Source organism: Mandrillus leucophaeus, unplaced genomic scaffold (assembly GCF_000951045.1).
Source record: "Mandrillus leucophaeus isolate KB7577 unplaced genomic scaffold, Mleu.le_1.0 Scaffold208, whole genome shotgun sequence".
NCBI classification, from domain to species: Eukaryota; Metazoa; Chordata; class Mammalia; order Primates; family Cercopithecidae; genus Mandrillus; species Mandrillus leucophaeus.
This window is the reverse complement of record NW_012102121.1, coordinates 2,312,213-2,322,530: the sequence shown is the minus strand read 5'-3', so window position 1 is coordinate 2,322,530 and position 10,318 is coordinate 2,312,213. Positions and strand designations below refer to the sequence as shown.

The following is a 10,318-nucleotide window of genomic DNA, read 5'->3' as shown; positions in this document are numbered from 1 at the left end:
GATGGTCTCGATCTCCTGACCTCGTGATCCGCCCGTCTCGGCCTCCCAAAGTGCTGGGATTACAGGCTTGAGCCACCGCGCCCGGCCTTCTTTGTATTTTTAGTAAAGATGGGGTTTCACCATGTTAGCCAGGATGGTCTCGATCTCCTGACCACGTGATCCGCTCGCCTCGGCCTCCCAAAGTGTTGGGATTACAGGCTTAGCCACCGCGCCCAGCCAGGAAAAGGTCTTTTAATCACAGCAACTCCATTCCACACCTGTCCACCCAGTGCTCCTATTTGCATATAGTTTGTGCCTCTTGTGACCTGGATTATTTAATAACCAACAGTCGAAAACAACCCCCAAATTCTCTAGACATGTACATTGATCCTTTGGGCTCTAGAGAAAAGCTTCAGCGCTTCCAGACTGAGGCTCTGGATGGGAAGATAGATGGAATGAAGGATGAGAGATTGGTACATGAGCTTGAGTTACCTCTTTTGGTCCCAGGCCTGGGGGAGAACCAAATGCAGAGATGGGTTGGTTTGGCCAGGGGAGCTGAATAACCTGTTCTTCCAGAGGAGAGTGGAATTCCAACCCCTCGCCTGGCACTGCCTGTGGGCCTGGCATTGGGACCTACACGGGAGAAACTGGCACCAGAGGAGCCCCCAGAAAAGAGAGCTGTGCTGATGGGGCCCATGGACCCACCTCGACCTGGCATGCCCCCCAGTTTCCTGCCCCGTGGCAAGGTTTCCCTGAGGGGTGAGGAGGGGTTTGTTGTGAGGGGGCTTCGGGACTGTACACTGAGGGAGGATTGACCCATCACCTGATAGGTGTTAGAGACGGGGCAGACAGATTCCTTTATAGACAATTGTGTGAGTATACGTGTGGGGCTGAAGTGGAATGGGGGCTGTCTACAGGGATGGAGGGGGGAAATTCTATTAATAAGTCTGAAGTCTGATTCTCCAAAATGTGATTCCTCTGCCCCCTCCTGGACAGAAGAGCGGCTGGATGGGCCTCTTAATCTGGCAGGCAGTGGCATCAGCAGTATCAACATGGCCCTAGAGATCAACGGGGTGGTCTACACTGGTATGGGTACTGCAGGCTGTCTACACTGGCATGGGGTCAGGGGTATTTAGGCTGGCATGGGGATTTTAGACTTCCTCTACTAGCATGAAGTTCAGGGATATCTAAACTTGCATGGGTAACGTGGGGTTCAGGGGATTGCTAAACTGGCATGGGTTAAAGGGGGTGCCTACATGGCATGGGATACAAGGCATGACCTCTCTGGCATGAGTACCAGGGGATGTCTGCCTTGTCATGGGCCTATGTATCAGCATCAATATTATTGTTTACCTGTTTGAGGGTATCTACATTAGCAATGGAGTCTCTTACTGACCCAAGGAGCTTGTCCTCACTGGTTTGTGGCAGGGGTACGTGTGTAGCGTTCTAGCAACCAGAACACTTACTTTTGTTCCCCTCTTCTGTTTCCATATCCTACCCCCTCCTGCTTGTTTTTGCCCTCTACCATCTCCTCACCCCTTTGCCAGGTGTCCTCTTTGCCCGCCGCCAGCCTGTGCCAGCTTCCCAGGGTCCAACCAACCCTGCACCCCCACCCTCTACAGGGCCCCCTTCCAGCACCTTCCCCTAAGAGGTCCTACTTGAAACTAAGAGTCCCAGCCCCATTGCTGAGTGGGGAAGAGTCCCCCTGCTTTGATTCTTTCTGGCTGCCCACTCTGGGACCCAGCCCTGGGAGGGGACCATACCTCCCATGCCATGTAGACTTAAAACCAAAGTTTCTTTTGATGTTACACCTACCTCACTGTAAAGGGAGGGCACCTCCTCCCCGGCCAATTCCAGCAGCATCTACTAAAGTGTTCTTCCTCCAGTAACCACTATCATCTCCTCATGTGTCCCCTCTGTCAATGTCATCTCTAGAACCCTACCCCTTTGAGTCAGCCTTGCTTCTCTTCAGGAGCCAAGTGAAAGGTTGGGTTGGGGTACTGTGAAAGAGACATCCCTCAGGTCACATCCAGACAATAAAGCTGCGATCCCTCCCTCTCTGATGCCTCCTTTCTTGTTTGGGTATGGGAGGTGGGGAGGAATGATGTGGAACATGGGCTGCCTTGGGCCAGGGCCTTTCAGAGGGGAAGGCAGAATAGCAAAGTTCCGTGAGAATAGAAGAGCTCCGTCTCTTGAATCAGACAACCTGAGTTCAAGTCCCATTTCTGTCCCTATAGTGCCGGGTGATCTTGGGCAAGTTACTTAATCAACTGAACTTTAGAAGACTCCAAAAGTTTATGGTAACTCACGGAGCCTTCTAATGATGTATCTATGGGAATGGACCTACCCTGGAACACGTGCAAACTCAGGGAATGGCGTGGGGAAAGCTCTTTGGCACCCGAAAAGCAAAGGTTGTCTTGACAACCAGGCGCTGGAAGCCGGGGAGGGCTGGTACAGAGCCGTTGCCAAGGTAATCAGCTTTTCACAGCTCCAAGCAGTAAATTCGGGTACTGAAGGGCTGAATCATGACGTCACTTCCTGCATAAAGAGCTGCTCGTGCACTCGGATTGGCTAGCCTTCCTATTTGGACGGACGTCCCACCCTCTGGCCGTTTCCCGGCTGAAGTGGGTCGTTAGTGGAGATGGCGGGTCTGACTGACGTGCAGCGGCTGCAGGCCCGAGTGGAAGAGCTGGAACGCTGGGTGTACGGGCCGGGCGGGGCGCGCGGCTCGCGGAAGGTGAGTAGTCTGGTCCGGTGGTCCCTTTCTGGAACAGAGCAAGAGCGGTCCACTGTCCCGGCCCTCGGGATGCAACCGCTCCAGTCCTGTTCTCCGCAGCCCGGCCTTTGAAATAACAAAGGTCTGGAACCTCCCAGAGCTGATTGGACCCTCGGGGTCCATTGTCATAGGGGGCACTGCGGGTGGTTAAGCTAGCCTGAGAGTGGGCTCGGTACCTACTGTGGCTGAGACTCCACCCTTGCCCTCGCGGTCTGTAGTTGGGGAGACCTGACACACTCGAGAAGCTGACTAATGAGAGTTTCAATAAAAGCTGAAGTCCACGATAGGAAGTCCCGTCATGGAGCCCTGCGTAATTAATTGCTAAATGAATTGTGCAGGAAGAGGTCCATGGGACCCATGAGGAGGCAGAGCAGAGGTGGATAAGGAAAGCTCCAAAGGGTGAGAGGTGAGGTCTGAAAGGACCAGGATTAGGAAGGGAAGAGATTGGGTACTGGGTGTTCAGATGTGGACTAGCACTGCTTTATACCAGTGACAGAATTTTGACAACTAGGAAGCTCAGGTGCTCTCTCCTCACCTTTCTACTATGGGAAGACCTTTTACTGAAGAACTTCTAATTGCGTGTCAGGCATGTCCTGGAGCTAAGTGCGTCCAAGGTAATGATGTCTGTTTGTACACTAAATGAGGAATTAGTTGTCACTAGCAGACTGTGCTCCCATTTCAGAACTAACTTCTCAAACATTCTCTTCCTTTGGAATCAATGACACTGACCCTCCTGGTTTTCCTTCTACCTCTTAACTACTGCTTCTCAGTGTTATTTGCCTCCTCCCTGGCATTCCTCATCCTCTACTCTAAAAACTGGGTGAGTGCAGTCACTTCCTTAGTCTCCTCCTCTATTTGACCCTTTAATATTGGGATTCTTTACATTCTACCTTAAACGTTAGGTAGGCTTACTCGCTTCCATGGTGTCAATTACTATTTACATGTCAATATGTCTCAAATGTATATCTCTGGTCCAGATTTCTGTTCTGAGAACCAGACTTTCATGTCCAGTTGTCTACTGGATTTTTCCACTTGGTTATCCAATAGTCATCTCAAACTCAATCTGTATGCTCTTAACTGTACTCTTTTTCTCCCCTAACCTGATTCTCTTCTGTATTCCCTAAGTCAGTGATTGTACCATCATTGGGATCCCAGTTGTTTGGACTCTTCCATCTCTCACACTAAATTTGATGTGGAGGGGATAGGGCTAGAGGTAGGCCAGCCAATCTAGAGCTCATGAAGGCTTGAATGAGGATGCTTGCATTTCTCATGCCCAAACCCAGGGCTTAGGAACCAGAAAATATATTGTGTATACTATATATTCCATAGACTCTAAAATAGTTCATTATCTTCCCCATCAGACTTGAAACTCCCCAAGGAGTACATGATTCTCTGTCTCCACTTTGAGGATTCCTGGAAGGTGGGGCTGCATCTCTTTTAATGTTAGAGAAGGGAGGCCAACCTAGATTACTGGGATTCAGGTTTGACAGTCTAGGAGAATGAGGGTTATTTAGCTCTTCCAAGCCTTGAGCCAGGTAGTATATCTTGGAATTAACCACCACTTCCCTTACAGGTGGCTGACGGCCTGGTCAAGGTGCAGGTGGCTTTGGGGAACATTGCCAGCAAGAGGGAGAGGGTGAAGATTCTCTACAAAAAGAGTAAGTGCTTCCATGATGTGCCTGCCTGCCTGACATCCCATCCCTAGGCTTCCTGGGACCTGGCCCTAGCCTTTCAGTTCATTAAGTCACTGGAATAGCCCTTTGGGGATAGAAAGATTATGAGGACATTTACCTGCACCCAATTCGATTGGTAAATTGGGGTGTGCTTTTCTACCTTGTGGCTAAACTTCAAGCCCATGACAGTGTCCTTAGTTATGAGGTAAGAGCTCTACCTGAAAGCTTCTCTTAGTGAAGGAGGGTAGAAAGGGTATGAGATTTCCCAGGCAAAGTTAAGAGGCAGGAAACAAATTAGACACTGAGAGCCTGGTTATGTCAGAGCTAGTAACCTGCTTAGTAACTAGAAATTAGACAAAGCTCTGGCTTGTCTTGTTGACATCTAGGAGAAAAGAGGCCTTCTACCCTCGATAAGGATAGGTCAGTGAGAATGCTGAGGGCCCAGAGTGGTGGTGGCAATTGTGTTTTCAGCTCTGAAGCTTGATGTCAGAAGAGACCTCAAGAGAAGAGAGTGGAGAGATAGGGAAGTGGGGATAGGGAGCCTGGTGGAGCCCTGCTCAAGCAGCACTGTTGGGTATCAGCTCCTCATTGAAGGCTCTCCTCAAGGCTGACCACTTGTCAAACATCCTTCATAAGGCAGTGTTCTACTGCCCAACCCTATTCCATTTCCCATCTCGCTACTTTTCTAGTTGAAGATCTGATCAAGTACCTGGATCCGGAGTACATCGACCGCATTGCCATACCTGATGCTTCTAAGCTGCAATTCATCTTAGCAGGTAATGCTGGACTACATGTGTACATGCATCTGAGGATATGGGTCATTGGGGAGGTTAAGCACAGAGATGGCCTCCCCATCCAGTCTTCTGATGGATACAACCCCTGGATGCTGCTCTCTGGAATTGTGGCCTGGTTCTGGGTTGAGGATCCAGTGGATCCTCTAGTAGACATTGAGTACAGTATACCTCTGGGCCAGCTGCAGGCCATGGTGCCAGCCATAGTGGGAGCTAGTCCAGTGTTCTATCAATAGCCTGCCTCTTGGATTTTCCTTCAGAACCTTCCTCACTTCTGCTTACTAGACAGAGGAGCTTCTAGGAAAGGATAGGGGCAGAGAGCATTGCCATTAAAGAAAAGAGAGAGTACTGGCATGAGTTTCAACATCTTTCTTTCATGTGAGAAAGCTCTGCAGTTTCAAAGTTCTAGGCAGGAACTATTGCCTTGGCAATGTCTGCTAATCAGTCAGCCATTCTATAAGCTAGGGTTTTCTGAGCTTTGTTATTCATCCAAAAGATGTATAATGATCATCTACTCTGATCCAGGTTTTTTCCTAGGTGAGGAGGCATACACTGGTGAACCAGAAAGTCCCTGCCCTCGTGTGTACAGCCAGAGCTAGGGGAGACAGGGTCTCTGCTTCAGGGACCTGAGCTTATAACCCAGATGGGAGATCAGTCTCCCAGGAGACTGATCAGTGCAATGCAGCACTGAGGACTGGGTAAGGATGGGCCACTCCTGCTAAAAGGGCCGTCAGAGTTCCCAAAGGGCTCTTGATCAATTGCCATGGCTCAAGCACCAAGTTTAGATATTCTCCTGCACTGACTCTTGAGTCCAGCCTCTCCATCCCTCCCTGTGGCACTGCCTCAGGAATTGTACATCCACTTGCACATGAATGGTTGCACAGTCTCCTAAATCATACTGTCGACCCTAATCTTTCCCTTCCTGCATGTGGTTCAGTCTCACCTTCACAAAAACATGTTTCCAGCATGTCACTTGGCCTACTTTGGAACCTCAGTGTCTTCTGCCTTGTTAGGATAAATTCCTAATTCCATAGTCTGCCATTCACAACCTTTCAGTCTGCCGGGTCTACCTTCCCATCCAACTCTGTTTCCTGTGCTCTCCCTGCTCCAGTTCAGCTAATGGAATTCTTTCTCATCTACTAATTGACAAGCATTCCTGCCTCTAAGCATTTGCACATAACAGTCATCTCTCTTGAATAACCTTCCCACTCTGTGGATTTCAGTGCATTAAAATCCCCTGTGCATATAGGGCCTAGCCCAGATCCTGCTTTCCTCACTGGACTCTTCCATTACTGTCCCAGCAATCCTCCAGCATATAATTGTCTATGCCTCTGAGAGCCCCTGAGCAGAACCTGCCTGGCATAGTCTGCCAATATCTCCTCTTTTAGACCTTCCCAGGGACCCTTGGGTGTGGGGATCCAAGTCTGAAGTACTTTGTATCCTGTGGCGTAAGAGGTGCTCCCTGAGTTTGTTGATAGGAGGCTAGAAAAAGAGGCCTTAAAGTTAAACCTTGGAGAAAGGTGGGATTTGGAGAAATTCAGAGGCTCCTTAGGCTCAGATGGGTCAGACCTGAGGCATCCAGGAGAGTTGGGGGCAGGATGGAAATGTGCACCTAGAGAAGGGGGTAGTGGACAGAGTCACTGTCCAAAGCTCTAGGGCCTAGCCATCTCCCTTGCCAGGTCCTCAGGCCCTTACATGGGCTGCGTAGCAATGTTTGCTTCACTGCAACTATCTTGTCCATTTTTGCTTTAGAGGAGCAGTTTATCCTCTCCCAGGTTGCACTCCTGGAGCAGGTGAATGCCTTGGTGCCCATGCTGGACAGTGCTCACATCAAAGGTATCTCTCTGGGGTTGTAGCTTCCCTACTCTGGTTGGGGAGGTAGGTGGATGGATGGGCAGGACTTTCCTGTGTTTCAGGTTATGTGGATTCGGGTTGGGTCTGTTCCTTATCTTTTTTTCTTTTTCTTTTTTTTTGGACAGAGTCTTACTCTGTCACCCAGGCTGGAGTGCAGTGGCATGATCTTGACTCACTGCAACCTCTGCCTCCCGGTTCAAACAAACCTCCCACCTCAGCCTCCCAAGTAGCTAGGATTACAGGTGTGTGCCACCACACCCAGCTATTTTTAGTAGAGATGGGGTTTCACCATGTTGGCCAGGCTAGTCTCAAACTCCTGGCCCCGTGTGATCCACCCGCCTCGGCTTCCCAGAGTGCTGGGATTATAGGTGTAAGCTACTGTGCCTGGCCTGTTCCTTATCTTTATCCTCACCCTGAGGTACTTGCCACATCCATGAATTAAAATTACCAGGGTAGAGAGCCCAGTTTTAGGACCTCAGACAATTTGGGCCTGAGAACTCTAGCCTAAGTTCTAGCAGTCCCCAGCTCTGAGAATTCCTTTTACCTTCTACCTACCCCCAAGCATCTCTCCTTCAAGGTGCTGCAGAACCCAGATTTTACTATCAGAGTCTCTGCCAGGTCCGTGAATGTATGTGAATTCTTTTTGCTGCACTGCTGAGACAATCCCTGGGCCTGGACTTTGACAAGCAGACAGTGGCTTTAATTGAATCCAGATATCCATCTTGTCTGTCTCTGGAGGTATTTTTGCCAGCTCCCCCTCCCTACTCCTGATCAGCTGCCTGCTGAATATCTGACAGCCTTAAGCTTTGAGCCCAGCATGGTGGCCAACCCTCGGGCTGTTGGATTCCAGCTTAGGGACCTGGCATCCATCTTCAGGCTCCCTGTTCCCTAGACCAGGCAGACCTGGCCCCACTGGGCTGAGAGCAAAGGGACAGGTCCTATGATAGCCAAAGCTCTCTTTACCTGGTCCTGCTTATAGCACTGGGGTGGTGGTAGGGAGCAACACTGGGAACCCCAAGGTTTTGTCTTCTCCTTAGGACATGTATCTTCCCCTTCCCTATGGGTCCTGGAGTAAGACTGGAGTGGGCAGGGAGCCCCCACCGCCACCTCCAGCTGCAGCAGTCAATGAAGTCTGGCGTTTGTTTAGCTTCTCCACTCAATACTCTAATCCTGCCAAAGACCTAATAGACTATTGAGCAGTCCCGGGGGAGGGCACAAGCATCATCCAGCAGTGTGCGTTGTGTTTTACAGCCGTTCCTGAGCATGCCGCCCGCCTGCAGCACTTGGCCCAGATCCACATTCAGCAGCAGGTATGGGAGGGGAAAGGACTAGAAGGGAAGATAGAGGTGGCACAGCACCTCATCCCCACTCATGCCACCTGGGGAAGCAGCTTCAGGCCCTTCTGTTGTAAGCTCAGAAGAAACTTTGAGGTTTATCCTTTATCTTGCATGTGCCCCAGGGAGGTAAAGGGACTTGCCTAGGTTCATGTCCAAACCTTCTGCCTCCCAGAGCAGGACTTTACTGAGACACTATAAGGTTGAGGCTGGGAGGTACCCAAGAATTCCTGGGGATTGTATGTCCTTGACTGTGGGTAGAGGAGCTCTTTTTTCACTATTCCCAGGCCCTAGTGTAAAGTTCAAAGAGAGTTCAGAAATAAGGACAGAAGAAGAGGAGACATATACTAGGGGGAATGTTTACTTAATGTATGGCCACTCCCTTTCCCGTCAGTCTTTGGACTGCTGTTAGGGCACCCATCCTGGAGCCTGCAAGTGCTCCCATAGCCATTTGCTCCTTTGGCTTTGGGGTTAAGCATCATCTTTTTTTAGGCTCCATGGGGAGTGGGAGTCCCTGATAAGGCAGGAAGTTTAGTGGAAGATGTGGGCTTTGCCAGGCTCCTTTCTGTGCTACACTTTGGCCCTACAGGACCAGTGTGTGGAGATCACTGAGGAGTCCAAGGCTCTCCTGGAAGAATACAACAAGACTGTATCCTTTCTGCTCAACTAGGACCCTAATGGGTGCTGTCCCTAAGCCCTGTCCTTTTGTTCCACCTCTAGCGTTCTCTCATCCTATCCCACCCACCTATGTTTGCCTGTTCCCCACTTTCCATGCACTTCCTCACTCAGACTCCTATTCTCACCTTGACCTACAACCAGACAATGCTTCTATCCAAGCAATTTGTGCAGTGGGATGAGCTACTTTGCCAGCTAGAGGCCGCCAAGCAAGTGAAGCCAGCAGAGGAATGACAGCTGCTCCCCATCCCAAGGTGGGCCTGGGCAGTCAGGCTCCAGGGCCCTATGCCAACCTGTCTTTGTTACAAGGCAGAGGAAGCTTTGTATTTATTGGATTCAAGGCCCACCTCTCTACTCAGGTGGAGCTCTAAAGTTGGAGGTCAGGTGACCTGAGGTTTGCAGTTTGCAACACCCACCCTCCCCCCATCAGTGTTCTTATTCCAGTGACAATAAACCATAGAGATGACTGGAGGAGTGTGCTAGCTTCTTGGTCTAGGATGGGGGTGGTGGGGGGCAGAAGTGGCAACCTGCCTAATCGTTGGACTGGGAACTAAACTCATCCTGGTTTGGCTTTCTGACAGGTGTAGAGCTCTCAAGATGAAGGCTCTCATTTGATTGTGTGACTAGGATATTCGTTTATCCCATATTTACCAAGAAGAGACCTCCAAATATCAGATGATGGGAGTAGATAGGGCTCACCTAATCCCTGCCCTGCACAGGCTAGCAGGATAGACAGTACAGGAAAAGGGCGGTCCTATCAGGTGGACACAGAAGAAAAAAGGGACTGAAGGGACCTGGTGAGTGATATCCAGGGACTTTCAGAGCCAAGGGAGCAGCATGTGCAAAGGCCTTTAAATTTCTCTCTTGGGAGGCTACCTGCTACCACTAGCCGAGAAGGGCAGCCTAAGAAGTTTGGATGCAGGAAGTTTTGGTCCTGGGGAGGAGAATTGGGGAAGTAGGGGCGCTGCGGCAAGCATGTTGAGAAACAGATTGGCACTGTACTCCACCAAATGTTTGCTGCCCCCTTGTGGTCTCAGGGACTGCTCTGGCTCGAGACCCTTTTTCCAACGGCCCGCTGGCCGCCCTGCCTGTGCGACCTCTCCGGCACCTCAAATTCAGCGTGTCCAAACCGCTCTGAAATCTGGGAGTCATCCTAGCTCGGAATTTCCTACTTCTCTGTCCAAACAGTGGCCAGCTTGTCACTGAACCTACCTACTAGTATCTCCCAACTTAATC

The 10,318-nt window shown here is 50.3% G+C and overlaps 2 protein-coding genes across 5 annotated transcripts in view; both read left to right on the top strand.

Moving 5' to 3' along the window:
- Positions 1–1,627, top strand: part of ARID3C (AT rich interactive domain 3C (BRIGHT-like)) — a 6,978-nt gene extending 5,351 nt beyond the window's left edge. The window contains exons 4-7 of the mRNA XM_011980150.1: positions 383–452; positions 561–738; positions 976–1,065; positions 1,527–1,627. Of these exons, the coding sequence (XP_011835540.1) occupies positions 383–452; positions 561–738; positions 976–1,065; positions 1,527–1,627 (439 nt within the window). The remainder of the gene's footprint in view (positions 1–382; positions 453–560; positions 739–975; positions 1,066–1,526) is intronic.
- A 934-nt stretch (positions 1,628–2,561) lies between these two features.
- On the top strand, positions 2,562–9,553 carry DCTN3 (dynactin 3 (p22)). Of its 4 annotated transcripts, none has more exons than XM_011980063.1 (7): positions 2,562–2,716; positions 4,329–4,413; positions 5,118–5,204; positions 6,972–7,055; positions 8,325–8,383; positions 8,997–9,056; positions 9,227–9,553. In XM_011980063.1, the coding sequence occupies exons 1-7, from the start codon at positions 2,621–2,623 to the stop codon at positions 9,314–9,316; spliced, it is 561 nt and encodes a 186-aa protein (XP_011835453.1). In that variant the 5' UTR covers positions 2,562–2,620; the 3' UTR covers positions 9,317–9,553. The 4 variants fall into 4 exon arrangements, with proteins under 4 accessions (XP_011835453.1, XP_011835454.1, XP_011835456.1 ...); XM_011980064.1 differs by having other exon boundaries at positions 8,900–9,056; XM_011980066.1 differs by lacking the exon at positions 6,972–7,055.
- The last annotated feature ends 765 nt before the right edge of the window (positions 9,554–10,318 follow it).

Bases quoted from the DNA above. Each gene is read 5' to 3' on its own strand.
- DCTN3 (XM_011980063.1), top strand. From the start codon at position 2,621: ATGGCGGGTCTGACTGACGTGCAGCGGCTGCAGGCCCGAGTGGAAGAG. The intron at 4,414-5,117 runs GTAAGTGCTTCC...CTACTTTTCTAG, and splicing joins GAAGATTCTCTACAAAAAGA to TTGAAGATCTGATCAAGTAC. The intron at 9,057-9,226 runs GTATCCTTTCTG...ACCTACAACCAG, and splicing joins TGGAAGAATACAACAAGACT to ACAATGCTTCTATCCAAGCA.